Here is a 20,980-nt window from a genome sequence, read left to right on the forward strand (position 1 = left end):
AGCTAGTTCAGCCTCAAACACAGACTCAAACAGAGAGGGGTGTGGGGTATGTTAGCTAGCTGGCTATGGCTATCCAACACTGGAACTCTTCCTTATCAAGGTAAGCTTTTGGTTTTATTAATTTATAGCCACCGGGGCCTGCCGGTGTAACTGCTAAATTGCTTGCTGCTGACTGTACTGTACATGATTGTAGCAGGTTTACAAACACGTTAGTTTTAGTAGCTATGTTGACTATGATGTTAATATGGTGACAACGATGTAGGCCGAGTGTAGCGGTTGGCAGATATGACAGGTTTGGTTTGTAAAGTTTTTTTAGCCTAGTCACAGACAGCTGATGTGTTGTACAATGAAGTCCACAAGCGAAGGGAAAAGGTAAGAGGAGGAGAGTGTGTCGATGCGATTCCCCTCTTTATGTGATCAGGGGTGTATTCATTCTGTTGAAAAACGTTTCTTAAATGGAGGAAATGGGGATAAACATACCTGAATTTGTCCAATAGAAAATGATTACACCCCAGATCAGCTAGTTGCAGGCAAGATTGTGCATGGCTGGATTGAATGTGTCACTGTCTGTCACCGTGATTACTCAAATTTCTCTCGACCTGTGCACCTACATTGTAAACATTCATTCATAGGCTAAGTTGTTGCAACCTCATGATGAGTATAGGACAAATTTGAGTATCATGTAGTAGCCTAAACCTATCAATGTTACATTGAGCTGGATGAATTGAATATGAATAACAGTCATCCAATATGCTCCAATATGCTCATAGAATAAATAATCATCCTCCCTCATCTTAAACGGCACCGACCGCCACTGATTGGTACACATGATTAATTTACAAGTACAAAAATGGTTGTAGCAACTGCTGATTGCCCCACATACAGGGTTCCATATCAAAGTGTATTAAACATGCCAATGTCAAGATCACTATTCTCAAGGCAGTACCAAATATTTATTATTACTGAACTGGCAGCACATGTATTGAAATGATTACTATATTATGCATCACTTTGGTGAATTTTTTTTACATTTAATTTTGCACATTGTTTATCACACCATAACCCGTATGGTTAACGTCTTTACATACTTGCAAATTTAGACCAATGATGAAAAACTCTGTCCTTTATATCTTCACATGTACATGTGAATCTTCACTGATGAACTGTGAGGTGCCTTGTGTTAACTAAACAGTGTTTTGTATGTCTTAACACATACGTGTGAACCCAGGCCTGCTCTAGTTAATGTGTGGTGATTATGGAGAGTTAAACGTGGGTGTAGCGAGGTGGGGTGGTAAGGCTGGGCTCTGAGGAGTGAAAGTGTGTCCCTTCTGCAATTGGCTGCGAGTCTAAATGTTTCATTATGCGTCTCATTGTTCCTTTGTTGGGACGGGGGTATAAATGCACCCCTGTAGAGCTGCAGGAGGACAGACCGCTGACGAGGACCAGACATAGCACATCTCCTGCCTTCGCCTGCTGTATCTAGCTATCTACTGAGCTCTGACAGAAGTACGAGTGAGAGAGCATTGGCCCTCAGCGAGCGGTGGGGGGGAAAAAGAGCGAAACATTTTTCAAGAATCTTTTACCAAAGGCTTTGGCTCTAACCTCAGCTGCATTGGGGATTTAGTTGTCTTTTCTACTTTCGTGTATAACGTTTATTTTTTTACTTATTCAACGGCTGAGATGGATTCTGACGCTGGCTCCAACTCCAGCCGCTCCTCATCTCCAGACCTGGTGGTGGATGACTCCATGGGTAGCTTCTTCTCCAACAAGATGTTTCAGGCCTACTGCCAGGAGGAGGGGGCAGCCAGGGCTGCCGGCCAGGGCAGGGCTGACTGCTGTGCTGGGGGAGGCAAGAGCAAGACCCGGGCTGACCTCAAAGAGGGTGACGATGTGCAAGACCTTAGGCTGAAGGTGAATGGCAGAGAGAGGAAGAGGATGCATGACCTGAACCAGGCATTAGATGGCCTGAGAGAGGTCATGCCCTACGCTCAGGGGCCCTCTGTTCGCAAGCTCTCAAAGATCTCCACCCTGCTGCTGGCCCGTAACTATATCCTCATGTTGTCCAGCTCTCTGGAGGAGATGAAAAAGCTGGTTGGGGATGTGTACGGAGGCAGTGGTGCCCAGAGTCGCACCAGCCACCCCCGGATCACCCTTCCGGCCCCCACAGCCCATCTCCCACTGCACCCCTTGGCCCAGAACCTGCACTCCCTGGTTGGCAGCACGGCCTCAGCTCTCCACCACCCCTCGCCTCCCCATGCTCCAGCCCCACACTCACCGCCCTCTGCAAGCTACATGGGCTTCCACCATGCACCGGTACAGAGCCTGCTGAAGGACCCTCTCCACCTAGCCAGCTCCTACAGGCACTTCCCTGGAATGCCCTGTCCCTGCTCGCTCTGCCAGCCTCTACCAACCACCACATCCACCCTGCACAGCTTTTCCATGGGCAAGTGAGCAGGCAACACTCAGGACTGAAGATGAGGCCCAACCCAGGACAAAGTAGCTCACTGCCAGTGGACTGAGAAAATTTGTTGGTTTAACTGTAAAAACAAAACACTGGTAGCCTCAGGACCTGTACATATTTTGTATATAGTGTATCTTTTATTGAGTATGCCGCTGCTATTTTTCCAATTGACATGCCTTGTTTATATTGAAAGGATTTAAAATGCACACACAGGGACCATTTCATACTGTTGTTCTTTGAACTAACAGCAAGAATAGCTGCTATGGCTATTCAATATCAGTGTTACTGAAACAAATGACAAAGATGGAAAGTACTGTGTCCTTCTGTGCAGGTGTCCTATTTTCCTAAATTAAACTTTTGATATAAAAACAAAACAAAATGTTCTGCTGTTTTACTTGAGACAGTCCATTTACATCCAAAATGTAAACCTATTAACATCTACTTACATTTTATTTGCATCAGACTATTGTGTTTTTGAGCATGTCGTTCATGTTTTTAATTTTCAAATTGGCTACGTAGCACTACAATAGTAAAACATAACTATATTATATTTACCATTGCTGTGCACTGTATTTTAGGGTCTCTCCATGGTAGACCCAGGAGGGTGTAGTAGTTAGCGATGCTGAGCAGGGGAGTTGGGCGTAGAGTAGAGAGGGTGTTGGTTGCTAACCAGCCTAGAGAGGAGAGGCCTACCCCTGAGCTAAAGAGAGACAGAAGGGCCAGACAATGCAGCTCTGCAGAGGGAGGTTGAATGTGGCACTCTGAGCTCTGGGATCATCCATCTTCACTTCAACAGGGTGTGGGAGATGAAAGGGCAAGCGCGGGCGCCAGGATGGCGATTCACTTTTGTCTGGTGCAGGCGGGGGACAGGACTGTGGCCTTCTCATCTGTGGGCCAGAGGATTTGTCACTGTCCCTTAAGGACATGGCTGTGTTCATACCTAGGGCACATCTGAATAATGCAAGTAAATATGGGTAATTTTTACATAGGATGTTTAAACATAAGAATACACACCAAGTCTCATTGGGAGATAATAGTTTATATGGCATTATTGTAACTTCAACTTTTTTATTATTTAAACCAACAAATCAAAACAGATATTTAAAGATAAAAATATATCTTCATGAAACCAATTATATTAAAAAAGGATAGTCAATGATTCACTAGCTTTACCAAACACTCCAGAACAATGACATATGTGGGATGGAAGCCACAGACATGTATTCACTCAAACCCCCAACAATGACTCACCCTCACTTAGCAACAAGTCAAGCGTGTAAAATACATGCTTATCCTCCCATGGCTGATGGATGAGGTGGAGATCAGGGGAGAAATTAAGAGATGTAACTCCTCAGTCCCCCTTCAACCCCCTCCTCCATGAGAGCTCTGAATAGAACTGGACAATAGCTGTGCATGGGACACAAAGACCGGGTGAGGCCAAGCTCTCGTGCCTGGGACACAGGCCCCTTCCATTCAATCTACATTTCATCATGGTAACAAGCGCCGTTGGGCCAAAAGGCCTGACACCTCGCCTGCCACAAAGGCGGTTAGCTCTAATTTATGGGGCTATTGACACTGTAAAGAGCCCCTGTCAGTACTCTGGGACTGTCAGCTGTGGGACGTCCCAGTGGGGGGAGGCAGCTGCCAGCCCAACCAAGGGAGGGGCCTTCTGTGGTGGGGACGGACGCTCCGGCATCACCTGGTCCCTGGTCCCCTGACACTGGGACCCTGAGTCCTTCCACTAGGACTGTCTAAAGTATGTATGTTAGGAGCATATGCTGTGAATAGGCTACCATGTTTCGGAAATTCCACATTAAACACATAGAACATAGGATGTTTGAAGTAAAAAGGGCTTTTAATGTGAAGGTTTTATCATGTTGAATGAGTAGTGCATGGTTCATGATACAGGCTTATTTCTACATTACCATGAACAGCTGTGAGGCTTGACAATATTTTGGGACTTATCCATTAAAAATGATAAAACATAAACATGAGGGGTAAAAACATGCAAAAATTCAACAGCTTTTTCAGTAGCAAGAAAAGTACCTGATAGTAGCTAGGTTTCCATCCAATTGGTGACAGATTTTCATGCAAATATTCTAAATTCTGCATAAAACAAAATGCGCATTTTCCCACCAGAGATGTGTTTCCATCAAATTGACTTGTTGCGCATAAAAGGCTGTGCGTGAAAATAACTTTTGCGGTTACATTTTTTGCCAGCAAATATGTTTGTGTTACAGTATATAGCGAATGTGCCCACTCTGGTCTTGGCACGTGTGCTCTACCCAACAGTTTGCAGATGTGGGTATACAGTAGTCTACATTATGAGATTATTATGGACAAAAGAGTGAGATTATTTTATTTGTCAAACGGCAGCCAAGAATCAATCATCATGACCCTCGGTATTTATTGGAAAGGAGCATAAGCTTGCACTTTCACCACCTTGTGAAGTACATCATCATTTATTTAATCTGTTGCCTAATAAACTGTATGCCTTCCTGAGTCGAAGTAGAAGGACCACGCACCATGTCAACGCCTTCGATATGATGGTTCTCATATCAATATTTGCACATAAAGGCATTTCCACAGCCATCTCTCACATTCATACATTTTACCAACACAGAACAATCCCACCTTGTCTAGCGTATTTTCTTTGGTCCACATTTGGAAATGTACAGTACCGACAGATTTGCTGTTTCCATCAGGCCTGTCGTGACATTTTACTCTAATAAAAAGGTTGGATGGAACATCGGAGAAAAGAAAAGCCTCAAACTGAGTGGAGAGTAAAGACTGCATAGTCATGATTTCCACTGCTATATACAGTAGCCGTGATCATGCTAGCTAGCAGCACCACCCCATAGAGACAGATGGATGAGTTAACAGTTAACGGGAGGAAATGCTAATCAATAGAAGGGTGTGTGTTACCCTGGGCTCAGCAGTAGACAGGATCGACAGTTAATTAGGGAACTGAAGGAGACAATTAAGGGGATTGAGAGTCTGGACAGAGGAGACATATTGCAGAACATACGCACACATTGTACTTCGTCTGGGTACAGGGGATCTTCAATTAAGGGAGAGCACTCCACCAGAAGCTTGCAGACTGACCTTTTTACTATCAGCTCAGTAAAGTCTGGCTCCCCTTCACCCTGCATACTGATGAGGGGGAAACACAGCTGGGATAGGGTCAACACACACACACACACACACACACACACACACACACACACACACAGGCCTGGGAATTCGTGTAGACCCGTTAAAGTTTGAGAAACATACGGGCAGATTAAATTTGAATGCTAATCATGTGGCAAAGTGAGTTAATGATCACCAATTTGTAAGTCGCTCTGGATAAGAGCGTCTGCTAAATGACTTAAATGTAATGTAAAATGTACCTACAACAAAATATGAGTTATCAGACGTCCTGTCTCTAGGTGAGACAGTGCTATTGACTGGCAGGCCACACTTGACCTAATTTATCATATTGAACAAGCTCAAACTAGTTCAAAATGATAGCCTATAGACCATGAACATCAGAAACCATAAAAATGTATTTGCATCCCATTAAAATGAGTGATACAACCTTTGCAAGGGCATAATTAGCCAAATATGCAAACCTAACCAACTGTCTGGCTCAGCCCTAGCCAATTACCTAAACTCCTCCACGGAGTTGAGCGCAGACTAGAGTTTGACTCCTCTATGTGTCGATACTTCAAAAATGTAAATTCTTACCCTTACCATGTAGCTATTTGTCCTCTGTTTTTGCGAGCCTTTCTTTGTTGCTGAAATGCTTACTTTTTATTAAACGTTAATCAAACACAACCACTGAGTGTGACCTCATTGCTGTTCTTCTAAGATAGATGGCAACTAAGTGTGAATGCGCATGTGCCAATTGAAACAGTCGGTGGTGGTTGTATTTGAGTAACATTTTATTTAAAAATGACTGCGTCCAGAATACCACAGTGGACTGCAGTGACTGCACTTTTACTGCAGTTTCAAAACTGCAATATTTTTTCATAAGGGTCATAAAGTTAATGATTATGCTTTTTTTGATATCGCTGCCACAGAGAATCTGAATACTGAAGAGTATTTCTGTCTGTTATGAAATCCATACAGATTTCAGCATAGAAAAAAAGGCACGCAACAACAGAAGACAAACACAGGTACACAGTAAGGGTTTAAGAATTATTATTTTAAAGTATCGACAGACACATAGCATTTCGAAGGAGTCAGAGGTTCATTTAAAAAAACTCTAGTCTGCACTCAACTCCGTGGAGGAGCTCAGCCCTAAAGGCTTATTCTGAAATCTTTATTTGGCTTTCATTTTAGCTGGCCTTAACAATAAACACAAGTGGGTGCAAGGTTGGGGTTCAATTATGATAGATTCTTAAGCAGAATTTGAATGCAATGTTAGATTTAGTTTTCCCCTTATGAGAAAACATTGCAGTCAGAGTGCAGTATGCTGCAAATACTGCTTCCAAAAAAACAAAGAAATATTACTGCAGTTACACAGTTACAATGCAGTATAATTGAAGTTATTCTGCAATTACTGCGTCCAAAATACCACAGTGGACTGCAGTGACTGCACTTTTACTGCAGTTTCAAAACTGCAATCTTTTTTATAAGGGTCATAAAGGTAATGGTTATGCTTTTTTTGATATCGCTGCCACAGAGAATCTGAATACTGAAGAGTATTTCTGTCTGTTATGAAGCCATTTTGTGGGGAAAAACTCATTCTGATTGGCTGGGCCTGGCTCCCCAGTGGGTGGGCCTATGCCCTCCCAGGCCCACCCATTGCTGCGCCCCTGTCCAGTCATGTCAAATCCATAAATTAGGGCCTAATTTATTTATTTCAATTGACTAATTTCCTCATAGGAACTGTATTTCAGTAAAATCGTTGAAATTGTTGCATGTTGCGTTTATATTTTTGTTCAGTTTAAAAGCATTGCATGAATCTATCATCGTATTTGCAGGTCTGAGAAATGTCATGCAATTCTACATAAATTTACATATTAGCAGAATATTTTTTTATATCACACAAATTGACAAAATTACAGGCTAAGAATGGACAGAGAGATATGTGTGTGTTCTCCAATGCCAAATCAGTGTGTCTTGATAGCAATGAAACTGTTTGCAAATAATTTAATCTGAGATGTCATTAGGAATCTGGGCATGGTACTTTCAAAGGTTAGGCCTACCTTTCCACCCCAGACAAAGGTTAGGCCTACCTTTCCACCCCAGACAAAGGTTAGGCCTACCTTTCCACCCCAGACAAAGGTTAGGCCTACCTTTCCACCCCAGACAAAGGTTAGGCCTACCTTTCCACCCCAGACAAAGGTTAGGCCTACCTTTCCACCCCAGACAAAGTAGGCCTACAGATGCAGAACATTTTAAGCTTCAACTGCTGGCTACTCTTCTTCTGTGGCTTAACTCAATGAGAGAAGGCCACAAGTGTTTCCCTAAAAGCTGTCTGGGTTTAAACATCTTCTATTGTACAGAACGTGAAAAGCTTTATCAATTGATAGTGACATAATTAGATTACTTCCCAAGCAAAGTACAGCAAAGTTGTCTCCTTGGCTATAGAAGGTTGTAGCTCAGCCTCTGAATGTCAGAGGAACTAAACAATGACATCCCATATCGATCATCGGAGACATGTTTTTCCCAGGTATTTTACAGCTTGTTTCTAGCATACAGCACTGTGGACCAAAGCGCCGTTATAAATCACTTTATATAATCAGATCAGTTTTATTTTCTTCAAAATCTTAATCTAACAAGGGGTAGGCCTGTTTTTTTTGCCATTTCTTTAATAAAAAGTAGGCCCATGGCATACCTTCTCATACCACCTAAATTAGTGTCTTGGTTTTAATTTAACAGCCCTTCACTGACATAATGATGGGTCGTTCGCGAACGAACTGCCCTTTTTGAACTGAGCTCAAAACAAGGTTTTTCTGTAGATCATTTCCAAAATAATTATTGAGAGAGGATGAATCCTCAAAGCAGAAACAATAAATAGTGGGGAGAGCGTATCAATCTGGTCCACTCTAATTTGTCCAGTGTTAAAAACAACATTTTTTTTGCAGGCCATCTAAAGATTAGGACAGGTAAACATTTATTTGATTATGCATTTTCAATTCTGACAATGGTAGCCTACCTTTTGGACTTTACATTTGAGATTTGCAATGTTTTTCATGGTTCTAAGTAAACTTTTAAGCATTTTCAATGTAGAGAAATTTGTGAGCCAAATGTGCCTGCTCTTTTACATGAACAGAGCCCAATGAGCCAGCTCACTGAAAAGAGTCGGAATGCCCATCACTACACTGACATGGAGGTAGGCTATTTAAAGAGTGCATGGTGGGTGGAGGAATTGACCGACAAATCTAGGGATATAGTACCCTATTGCCTACCTCATATTTCTTAAGTAGGAAGAAATAGACTCCAACACAAAGCCCTCTTCTTAGTAAAGTCGAATTAAAATTAAGAAGTTGAAATGAACTATGCCTACTCGAATTTGCCTACTTTCAGGACCATGATCTATTCATTTCCGATTGATTGTGCCATGGCTGTTGCCTCAAGTTTCAGCACCACAATGTGGCTTATTGTGAGGTCAATAACTCTGATAAATAGGCCTACATCATGGTCAAGAAACATATCATAATAAAACATATTTTAGTAGTAGCACGCTACCTCCGGTCCTCCTCATTATCATGCTCTCCTCCTCAAACAGAACAGAACATAGGCTATAGGCTAGTCTGCATACAAGACAGTGGCAACCTGTCATCCAGGACAGGTGGTCTGTTTTGAGCCCCACATTTTTAGCTAAATTTGTGAGCACAGCACAAGGTGAGTCCAAAAATGTATTGTATGCTACTGCATAAATTATGTAATATATTTAGTCTATTTACCCCTCTCAATTTTGCCTACTGTTCTGACTTCGTTGTGCACATGTAGCCTATAACCTGTTTTAGAGAAATGTAATCATTAAATAATTTCACTGCCAGACAAGGCTCCACTGGTAGCCAGGTGTAGCAGTGGTAAGATGTTGGGACAGCTTTATGTAGGTTTGTGGGCACAATTTGTCACTGTTATAGCGCAATTCATGTATTGTTTTGTGTTGTGTAGTGGCTTTGCTACTAGACACTTATTTTTTTGCCCCACCAAGATTTACATGCTAAAATAGCTCCTGGTGCAAGTTAGTGCATTTTTTGGAATAGGCCTAATGAAACAGTGGTTCCCAAACTTTTTCACTCAGGCCCTCCTTCCAGTATTGGGGAACAGTTTGCTGTTTTAAAGCTCATTTTCTTGCAACTCTATACATTTTGCCATGTCTCGTAATGTGTGAGTCACTCAAATATCACAACAAAATCTATGGGCTAAAAAACATTAGCTGACATGGGCTAGTTGATCTGGACATTTCTGACCAAGTAAATAGCTCTCTAAGGTACGCAATGACTGACATGACAAGATAAAAAACTGATGATGCACTACCCAATTTCGAAATTGCACCTTGTGCATTCTTCTATCAACTTTCAAGAGTAAATTGAAAGCTCCCCCATTTTCCTCCAGGTACTCATTATGTAAATATTGACCCATCCCTAACCATGATCCTTTGCAGACACAGACATAGTCCTAAAAAATTGCCCAAAGAGCTAATAATGAATTTGGAAAATAATAATATATTTTACACGAGCTATCTACCCTAAAGCTGTATTTAGTAGAAGCAGATACAAACTGAAAAGTCTCTCTTTTAGAGGGACAAGCTTATTCCTAATTCAGCAGGGTCAGAGTTCAGTAAATGCCGGTGATGACGTCATGGTCTGAAGATGGCTGAAGGGTGAGTGAGAAGTCGCAATATAGTTTTTGTTTGATAAATTAACCATCGTTTTATAATCACACTTTTGGCATGGGTTTTCTTCATATAAGATGTTGCTTCCTTCATATTTAGCTCTTGCTACATTCACCCATTTCAAAACGTTCTGTCTGTTCTCGAGGCAATGTGAGGAAATCCGTCTGTGTTTGTTTACCAAAATATTGCACCAGCTGGTTAGCTCGATGGCTAACGTTAGGCGGCTAGCTAGCAGTGACGAACAGACTGGTTGCTGCCTAGTCGCAGAGACAGATATATTAATCGCGTGACAAATGTAATTTGGTCGATTATTACTACCTCCTATTGTATTTATTAAAGGTGATAAAATACAGTTCCATGGTTCCCACCGTAACTAACTTTGTTAGCATGACAGCTAACTAGATAGGCTAGTTGCTGTACACATCTAATGCACATTCACTGGGGTGTATTCATAACCTCTTGCAACTGAAACCGTTTATCGTTTAAGAACCAAACGAAATTAAACAGAGCAAACGGAACAAAACGGGGAGGGACCTACCTAAATTTGTCCGAGAGAAACAGTGGACATACACTCCTCTGACAGCAATCTAGCCAGTTTAGCTGACTGGCTAGCCAACACATGAGGTGTATTCATTACGCCAATTATGCAACAAACAGTTTACTCCAAACTGAAAACGTTTTTACAACAGAAACAGCGTAATGAATACACCCCAGGTGTTGGCTAGCCAGTCAGCTAAACTGGCTAGATTGCTGTCAGATGAGTGTATGCACACTGTTCCTCTCCTGTCTGGCCAGATTGTAGGTAACGTTAGCTAGGCCATTAGCATAGTTAAGTATCTAAAATGCAAGATATGTATTGCATGACATTGCCCTGTTGATCCATTTTTAAGTCTCATCACCATGTCTCTCGACTCCAGGGAAGGCTGCGAAGGCTGGTGGGGAGGCTGGCTTCACCAAAGCTTCCAGGCTGTCAAAGATAAGGTAGGCATCCATGCTAGCCTGCACAGATAATCAAGATCTCTCTCCTTATGATGCATAATAAGCTACAAAATAAACTCGCTGGCTATTTTGTTATGTGCTGTTTATCAAGTAGGCAAATTCAGTGTTTTCTACATGACTCATGATAAAACATAAAAGTCCATGAATATCCTTGTGACGTCCAATGTGTGCTGCTATTGCAGACATCTTACCTTATTTGGACTTGCCAATGTAACTCCAACATTTTGTTTTTACAGTCATCTGAGGCGTATGAGTTTATAAAGCGTGACCTGACGGAGTTCTCCAACGTAGTGCAACATGATACTGCGTGCTCCATCGTCGCCACAGCAAGTGCTGTTAGAAGCAAACTAGCGGTAGGCCATTTGGTTCTTTACTATGGGTCACAGTGACCCATATGAGAAAAGCTCATATGCATTGTCACTTGGTTATTTATAGGCATACTTCCTGTCTGACGTAGGCCACCTGTCCCACTTTGTTTCAGGTGGAGGGCTCCTCTGACACCACAGAGAAGGTGAAGAAGAGTCTGTCCAGTTTCTTAGGCGTGATAACAGACACCCTCGCTCCTCCCCAGGACATGACCATCGACTGTGATGTCATTACGCTAGTGGCAACTCCTGCAGGCACCACAGAGGTGTATGACAGCACCAAGGTGAGGATGTTTAGACTGTGTTTAACTAATCACCGTGACCGTGTCATTGAACTACTTAAGGAAGAGATACTATGCTGTTTTACATTTTACTGCACTTACTGCTAATATACAAGAATGTATCTCAGAAATGTTAACATTTTTAGAGCTTCTCCCCCACCTGTTCAAACATGTACGAGTGGTTAGTCTCAGAAGTGTTACTGAGCTCCACAGCAGAGGGGATGGTTTATCCACAGATTTGTGCTTTAGGCTTCAAGGGATAAAAATGTTTTTGATATCCTAACACAGTCTCTTTGTTGCAATACTAGATACCAGGGTTGTATTCACTAGGAACCAAACGGGCAGGGACCTACCTGAATTTGTCCATTCCAATAGAAACTAGTTTTCGGTGCAAAATACAACTGTTTGGACTAATGATTACACTCCAGAACACATGTTGTCACTTGAGTTACAGTTTGTGTTTTGTTCCCTAGGCTCGTCTCTACAGTCTACAAGCTGACCCTGCTACATACTGCAATGAGCCTGACGGTGAACAGTTCACAACTTTCTTTTCCATCTGTTTCTTCACTCTTCTGATTATATTCAAGAAAAGGTCATGTGCCATGTAATGTCACTAACCAGGCTTCAGTGCCCTCAAAACATTAAAAAAGCCTACAGAATGGCAATGACAAGGGACTAAAGGCCCTGTGTAAATGTTTAGTCTGGAAGTCATGATGGATTCTCTTGGTAACTTTGGAAAAGGGAATGAAAATAAATGTTCCGGGCAGGGTCCCATTCAGACAGACAACTCTCGCAACAAATCACAAGTTTGGATAGGCGGGGCTTAAAATGCGATCAGAAATTGCTCATGAAATACTCTTACCATAACCTGTAGGCAGACCTGCCAGAACGTTGCTATTAGAAACCAAAATTTGCAGGCAAAACTTTTGCAATGGTTTTAGTGAAGGTAGTTGATTCAAATTAGCCACTTGGGAAATACATTAATTAAAATAACCTCTGATCTCCATCTTGTTAGCTGCTATTTTGTGTCCTGGGGATGTTTACCTTAGGGCAACAAACAAATAAGGCAGTGACGTAAGAAACCGGATGTCCTAACTCCTCCCATTCCTCTTACCAAACTAATGTTGTCTGAGGGCTCTATTCAATCTGAGAGACAACTAAATGTCTTAAAATGCGCTCCAATAATCCAAGCCTGCAAGCACTCTCGGTTGATTTTTCTGAAGCAAATGTTACGTGTGTTCAATTTCTGTGTAGTGGGCATTAAAATCAGGTTTATGGATTGGGCCTACCCATTAACCATGGTCAAAATGAACTCTTATTACAGTGAATACAAATAACTTGTCAGGACAAGACTTGGGAAGTTTGGACTTCTTATTTTCATGCGGTTAAGCTGTCAAACATTGTAGTGTCTTGGGTGTGCTTTAAATGTGTGGCCTGTGTGTTGTCCTAGGTCCCCTAGAGAAGTTTGATGCGTGGCTCTCCTGCTTCAGTCTGGAGGAGAGGAAAGGAGAGATCTCTGACCTCCTGGTCAACAGCCCTTCCATCAGGGCCCTTTACACCAAAATGGTACACTTATCTAAACCCTCCTGTTAAAAGGTCTTATCATAGAAACACTAGAGCTTAACATTATTTACCACGTTAATAGAATGTAAGTGAATTATTCTTGTTCCTAACAATACAAAATCTGGGTGTAAAGTAGCATATTATGCATTTTCATCCCTAGGTGCCAGCAGCTGTATCCCATTCTGAATTCTGGCAGCGGTATTTCTACAAAGTCTTTCAGTTATACCAGGTAATTCCCACTTTTGTTACTGGCATGGATAGCTCTTGTGAACTGTCATGCACCCCTTCTATCACGTTAGAAAGTAAACTCTTCCCTCTGCTGGACAGTTTGGAGAGGGGCCTCAGAGCTCTGGTAGGTTAGTAAAGACTCTGGGAAACATTGAGATTGTGAAAGCTAATCTCAGCACCCAGAGCCAAATCTGCTACTCGATTTGGGTTCAGATGCTTTCCAATGTTTCTTAACAAAGTCCACACCCTCTTCAGCCAAAGCCCGTTCCCAGCCCCTTCCTCTTTTTCTGGAAAGTCCACCTGTGTTTATAATATTTTATGTACTGCATGCTGACAAAATGGAGGTATCTTACAATGTTTTTGATGCAACTATTTCACAGGTAAGTTGTGTGTATTAGATAATTTTCAAGTTAAAATACCCATCACCACTTCATAGCACCATCTCCCTGAATACATAAAAACACAATCTGGTACTGTTCTGCTGATGGGTAATAACTATTGTGACTGACCCACCAGGAGGAGGCAAGAAGAGTGGCCCTGAAACAGAGAGCAGAGCAGACTACCCACACAGAGGCTCTGGGCTGGGAGGAGGAGGATGAAGGTGTGTTGGATAGTGGATTTCACAATGGTGAAATGTTTTAGATTAGTGCAGGTCTGTCTCATGTGACTCACTGTTCTCTCTCCCTTATTTCTACCCCAGATGACTTCCTTGGTGCAACGTCTTCATCTCGCCTAAACTTCACACCCCCATTGGAAGACCACGCGACCCAGCTGTCCCCACTCACACCAGTCACCATGGCGACGACCCCGCTCAGCCCCATCCCGTCGCCGAGCGGGGAGCACTCCTCTACCCTCTCCCTGAGCAGCGACAGTGTCAGCCTGCCTACCCAGGTGGAGTTGAGACCAGCCAGGCCACATCCTGCAGTCGTGGAGCTGGCCCAGAAACTCAACAAGGCCAGCCTGGAGGAGAACGAGCCAGAAGGGCAGCAGGAGGAGGAGAGGGAACAAGGGCAGACTGAGGTTCAGGTAGAGGCCCCAGCCCAGCCTGAGCCCACAGGGAAAGCTACAGCTGAGAGAGTAACAGTCCAGGCTCCTACCACCAGACCAGAGACAGAGGGGCCCCAGGACCTGAGGGTGTTTGAGCTCAACTCTGACAGCGGGAAGTCTACACCTTCAAATAATGGCAAGAAAGGTAAAAGGACATTCTATTCAGCTATTGATGTGACTGTGATTTGATTGAATAGGTCCTAAGCTATTTGTGTCGTAGAACAGTGTTAAATGGTCCTATCTGACCCTGTGCCCCCCCCCAACCCCTGCAGGGTCCAGCACAGATGTCAGTGAGGACTGGGAGAAGGACTTTGACCTGGACATGACAGAAGAGGAGGTGCAGATGGCGCTCTCTAGAGTTGCCGCTGCAGGAGAGGTGGGCTAGGATGTATTTGTCATATTTCTCTTGTTGTATTTCTTCTAACCTCAAACTATAACAAAGGATAACATGCCTTGGAAACAACTGTGTTGAACTAAATGACATGTTATTTTTCAGCTGGAGGATTGGGAGAACTGGGACTGACGATTGCCGTGCCATAGTGTTTCTATCCCGCCATTAAAGCAAGTTCTTGGCCGACGAACCATCTGCGCCATCTCAACCATGCTTAACATGTTTTAACTCTGTCAACGCCGTCACCATGTCACATTTGTTCGTAGAGGAATGTCTGATGGGTTTGGACCATGTTGCTGAAAGCTCTAGCAGAGCGATGGAAATCCAAGGCAATAAGATTTGTGAAGGCACCATCAGCTTTCAGTTTGTGCGTGTAAGTCTCAAGGCTGATGACTCAGTCTTGTTGGTTATTTCTTGGAACAACTTATGACTTAGAGAATGACACTAGTTTAGTCGGTGTTCCATTTGACTAAAGCTATGTAACATCTATGAGGATAGGTTCCCCACATAAGGGGAGTTGCTGCTCTCTCTGTTCTGAAATGCCACTAAGTACATAGTTGCTAGTAGTTATTCCTAGTTATAAGTGGGGGGGTTCTTATTTTACTTCAGGCTGCCAAATAGCCATAAACTGTATAACGTTGCTTATCACGTTACATAAGATGGAGTTCTTCACATGTGATTTATTGATTGGTGAATATGATTTAAACGTGTGTCCCCCCCCCCCCCCCCCCCCAAGTGATTTATTAACTTGTTTATCTCTTGCAAGTGAATATTCAAAATATACTTTGGCCTTCATAGAGAGCATTCATTTTGGATTCACTCACAACTCTAGATACATGGCCTTGTCAGACACACTATAGTGCAGAAAAGATATCCAAATGTTTTGTCACACAAGACACTGATCTGAGTCTAAACCCAACTAATCCATGTTCTACGTTTTTGACTTTGTTTTGGTCTTTGTCCTGCTTAGTAATTGATGTGAACATATCTCTTCTGTGACCTCCAGAGGCCATGTCTCCTTTTTATTTCTTGTCTCTGCTACACTAATGTTCACATATATTATGCTATCAGGCCTGTTTGTCTATTATTCTGGGTAGGGAGGGGCTCATGTGTTGTCAATCATCAAGAGAAGATCATTATGAAGCAATAAAGAGGTGCCACGGTGCTCGAGTTTTGGGCTTGGATGTCTGAGGGGGATATGGTCTGTTATGTTATTTTGGATGTAAAATAATTAATGAGTAACAACACAGACTGCTGATCCCACAACCTGCTGTGCTTAGTATGGTATTGACAGACTGCACAACAGCTCTGGAGTTACCAGTGTGCAGGGAGTCGAGGCAGTGAGGGCTTTGTCTGCTTGATTTATGTAATGATACAGTATAGGCTAGCTTCATTCTGCAGTATGGCTTCATGCTATTCTGATATTTTATTGTAATAACTGTTGTCTTCGTCAGTGTAAACCGTGACCAACACAAAGCATAAAGATGTAGTCTACAGATCTGTACAATGACTGCTTTTTATTTGAGTATAATTACTCTGTGCTTTGTTTTGCATGGCAGTGCAATCACATGCATACAGTTCTACAGCAGATGTACCGTTTTAAGTTGTACGTTTCTGGTTACTAGTAGCTTGTTGGAGGAATTACTTAATAATGACTTGATATGTTGCATGTCTCATGTATTTCACTTGACATATATTTGCACTTTAAACACCAGTATGTTTAAAGCTGTTTTTTTAGGCAATTATTTTTCTCTATTTTTCAAATGAGCATTGTCATTAAAAAGAGCATAATGCAAATGGTTAGTCATTGTCTGCACATTTGTAGGGGGGAAAAAGTTAGTGGCTGTAGTTTGTCTTCAACTCTGCATTTCTAGAAGATCATTGCTGCTGAGAAGTGAACTTGTCAAGAGCTGAACGTTTAGGCCATTATGATGGGGTTCACCTTTGCCAGGGTAACGGTAACATCGCTACGTAGGCAGGCGTCATCGCTCTGGTTTTACATCACATGGACGTCGACAGTTTACAAACGTTGAAGGTCTGCTTAAAAATCAACCATGACCAGGCACCACCACCAGACTAGAGTTTACAAAAAGAGATCGCTGCCGGAGAGCCATATAGGCCTACCGAAATTCATTTTAGCCCCAAAGAAGTCTCCATCTGCAACATCTCCATTAACCGACATCGATGATGTCCCGATATCTCGGTAAATATGCCTTGTCTACAGTCCTGTTAGCTAGGCCTAGACCACGAATCAGTGATTCAAATATGTGACGTTTTTTCCCCTCTTTTCTCAATAGTTGTTTTTCTCTTTTCCCACTGATAGCCAGCTGCGCAGGTGTCCAGGTAACCACTGCCTAACCGTTTGGCGTGAGGATGTTTGTTTAGCGTCCATAGTGAACAATCCCTCGCAGACCACAGAGAGCTGAGTAGGGGGACCGAACAGCTTGTCGTCAAAAGGGGAAAACGTAGCAGTCTAATTGCTCGTCATACAATATCACATTGGAGTGCAATAATTATTGGAAATGCGTCAATAAACGTTAACATTTAAATCCAACCAAACGTGGTCCTTTTCTAAAAAATAAATACATCTTATGCATTTATTGTACTGATTTCTGTTTGGTATGGCTAAATACTGTACCATGGAGTAGAATCGACACTGATGTCTCGCCTGGCTTTAGGTAATTTTTTTCAAAGTAGGCCACCCGGTGGCAGTGTTGCCTAATTTACTTCAGATTCAGAACATGCCTCCTTTTCCACCCCTTTTCAATGGTTGACGCTGCAGCACTATTGTTTACCAATTTAATCCACTGGAGCTAATTCTGAATTGGCATTTATGATTCACAATTTACCCCATCACAATAGATCCCCATTTTCTCCATGTCCTGAGCCACAATGGGTATTTGTGCAGATACCATCTTACTGCTATAATGGGGCAATGGCAGCCATCATCCTTTGTTGGAGAGATGCTGCTTGATTTTTGATTTCCACATAAATGGATGCATATTAACACGTAGTATATTTCATATCTGAGGTATTTATTCTCTAGTTTCCCCTTTTTATAGTGGTTGACGTGTGTATGGGCTTGGCTTGTATGGTTCTGATGGCAGTTGTGGTGTGTGACTGCGGTTAATGTAGGTCACAGAACAGTTTGCAGAGCCTGTTATTTTTACCCTTTTGTTTTCTAACATGGATGCTTCCCTAGCCCTCTCCAAGAAATGGCCATGATAGACATGAAGAATAGAATACACATACAATGCATTCGGAACGTATTCAGACCCCTTGACTTTTTCCACATTGTGTTACATTACAGCCTTACTCTAAAATGGATTAAATTAAATGTTTTCCTCATAAAAATCTACAACACCCCATAATAAAAAAGCAAAAACAGGTTTAGAATTTTTTGCAAATGTATTACAAATAAATACGAATACCTTATTTACATAGGTATTCAGACCCTTTGCTATGAGACTCAAAATTGAGCACAGGTGCATCCTGTTTCCATCCATCATTGAGATGTTTCTACAACTTGATTGGGCATGATTTGGAAAGGCACACACCTGTCTATATAAGGTCCCACAGTAGACAGTACATCGCTGAGCAAAAACCAAGCCATGAGGTTGAAGGAATTGTCTGTAGAGATCTGGGACAGGATTGTGTTGAGGCACAGATCTGGGGAAGGGTACCAAAACATATATGCCGCATTGAAGGTCCCCAAGAACACAGTGGCCTCCATCATTCTTAAATGGAAGAAGTTTGGAACCACAGAGACTCTTCCTAGAGCTGGCCGCCCGGCCAAACTGAGCAATCGGGGAAGAAGGGCCTTGGTCAGAGATGTGACCACGAATCCGATGGTTCTCTCCCATTTCGCGTATGTCTCAGCACAGAGACAGGCACACTGCCAATGGAGGGCTCTGCTCTGCTTTCTGTCTTTGATTCTCTAACTCTTCTCTCTTGTGGAGGATATTTGAGATGTTTTACGGCAGTTGAAAGGATTGCTAAAAGGGTTGGATAGAACCTTTAGGAGAACGTTTCAATTATTATACCATTTTAATTATTTTACCCACTAAAATGGTAACTTGCATGCTACATTACCACATACAAATCACAGCACACTGTTTCATAGAGACCACCTGAATTCTCATATAAGGTCCAAGGACTTGAACTGGACTTGTACGCTGAACATAGTGTATACATTACATTCTTGAAACTATCCTCTCTTGGAGCCTTTTAGTCAGCAGAAGTGCTCTGTAGGAATTACCTGTAAGGAATGACTGCTCCCTTGGCTTAGTGGTATGTGTGCTTTACATTTAGGCATTGGTACTACAGTTGTTAATCTAAGCCTGTTGTAGCAGTAGCTACTGACCGTATGGAATGCAATGTAAGCAATGTAGGCTACTGTAGGATTTATTACACAGAGTGAGCTCAGAGTCCTGCTAGTACAGTAATAAATAACCACATAAGAGGAGATAAATGTGTTGTAATAAAATGCAGTAATATAGTCTACCGTACCATCCAGTGAGAGAGCAACATGGTAGCTACAGTCCCTAGATTCTCCTATCTACTCTGCTGCTGAAGCTGCACTCCCTAGTCTGCTGTTGGCCACGCCCAAAATGCACAGCTATTTTTAGCATCTTTATGAAGTAAAGTATTAATTATTTGGACGGTTCATGTTTTTGCTTGCAAGAAGTTAAACATAAATAAACCTGACAGTTGTCTGTAGCCTATACCAAGGTAGTCCCCTGACTCCCCTCCAAAGTGGCATATTGCAGTCTTCCCTCCTACTCTTCAAACGTGCTCTGCCTCTCCATTTTCTTACCATCTCCCTGTCCCCCTTTCTCTCTGACACACACACACACACACACACACACACACACAGAGAGAGAGAGGGTGTCACGATGAGGTCATTGTCTTGAGCGAGAGCATTATGCTGCACACCCTAAAGGTAGAAACCCTAACGCCTTTCAACAGGTACAAAAGACTCCGATTGGAGGAGGAGGTTGAGCCCTGTGGAATGTGTAATCAGGGCTTGGAGACTGACTAGATCTCCAAATTCATACAGCTGTGTGTGAAAAAGTGTGTGTGTGTGTGTGTGTGTACATAAGTGCTTGTGAATGTACATGTAGGAGTGTATTCTCTTTTGGTTTTTAGCCTATTTCATCTACACGCACAGACACTTGACTATTAGCAATTTATTTTATGAAAAATGCGTGCGTATGGGAATTGTCTCAAACTATCTGACATATTTCAAGTTATAACTCACTAGACTACATGGTAGGGAGACAGTCTAATTGACTGAGGTCTCTGTTGATTCTTGAAGGGCTCTTGAGATTCTTCTGACTTTTCCAAACAAATGTAGCATTTTCCAAAGTTCAGTGGTGGGAACGGGCCACTTTGTTTGTGCTAAGTGGTGTTGGGGAGGAATGTGGGTTTGAGTTGGAAGGCCAGCGGACGAGGGGAAGCTATGATAACTCCCCCTCCATTCAGATTTAAGGTCAGGACAGAGGGGCTCCTCTGTAACCACTCTGCCTGCTGCCAAAACAAATGTTTACTCTTTGTTCCCAATTTGATTCTTTACGTCCCTGTTCCCGCTCTCCCAAGGGATGGTGAAGTGGGGTTTCCTTCTCCTTCTCTGTGCACATGGACAATGACGGAGAGAAGAATGATTCTCATCAAGGTGAAGTTGCTTCTATGTTTCTGGAGGGTTTGTGTGTTGTAAGAAAACATGCAGGCTAGACCTGTACAGTATGTACTCTTGTATGCTTTAAAGAGTGAATTGACACATTCTTTGCGTATACGATAAATCTG

The 20,980-nt window shown here is 42.5% G+C and overlaps 2 protein-coding genes across 2 annotated transcripts; both read left to right on the forward strand.

The window, feature by feature from the left end:
• The first annotated feature begins 1,291 nt into the window (after positions 1 to 1,291).
• Positions 1,292 to 2,669, forward strand: LOC115138952 (oligodendrocyte transcription factor 3-like). Its single transcript, XM_029676135.1, has one exon. It carries the CDS (start codon positions 1,681 to 1,683, stop codon positions 2,449 to 2,451), a length of 771 nt encoding a protein of 256 aa, XP_029531995.1. The 5' UTR covers positions 1,292 to 1,680; the 3' UTR covers positions 2,452 to 2,669.
• Positions 2,670 to 10,232: 7,563 nt separating this feature from the next.
• bsdc1 (BSD domain containing 1) lies at positions 10,233 to 16,978 on the forward strand. Its single transcript, XM_029675266.2, has 11 exons — positions 10,233 to 10,289; positions 11,219 to 11,282; positions 11,537 to 11,653; positions 11,782 to 11,949; positions 12,420 to 12,474; positions 13,397 to 13,512; positions 13,670 to 13,738; positions 14,254 to 14,338; positions 14,438 to 14,929; positions 15,057 to 15,160; positions 15,281 to 16,978. Exons 1-11 carry the CDS (start codon positions 10,279 to 10,281, stop codon positions 15,305 to 15,307), a joined length of 1,308 nt encoding a protein of 435 aa, XP_029531126.1. The 5' UTR covers positions 10,233 to 10,278; the 3' UTR covers positions 15,308 to 16,978.
• Positions 16,979 to 20,980: the final 4,002 nt, after the last annotated feature.

This window comes from Oncorhynchus nerka, linkage group LG12, assembly GCF_034236695.1.
Source record: "Oncorhynchus nerka isolate Pitt River linkage group LG12, Oner_Uvic_2.0, whole genome shotgun sequence".
Lineage (NCBI taxonomy): Eukaryota > Metazoa > Chordata > Actinopteri > Salmoniformes > Salmonidae > Oncorhynchus > Oncorhynchus nerka.

Excerpts from the sequence above, each read along its gene's own strand:
- LOC115138952 (XM_029676135.1), top strand. The coding sequence starts at position 1,681 with ATGGATTCTGACGCTGGCTCCAACTCCAGCCGCTCCTCATCTCCAGAC.
- bsdc1 (XM_029675266.2), top strand. Across the intron at positions 11,283-11,536 it reads TCCAGGCTGTCAAAGATAAG|TCATCTGAGGCGTATGAGTT; the intron begins GTAGGCATCCAT and ends TTGTTTTTACAG. Across the intron at positions 14,930-15,056 it reads TTCAAATAATGGCAAGAAAG|GGTCCAGCACAGATGTCAGT; the intron begins GTAAAAGGACAT and ends CAACCCCTGCAG.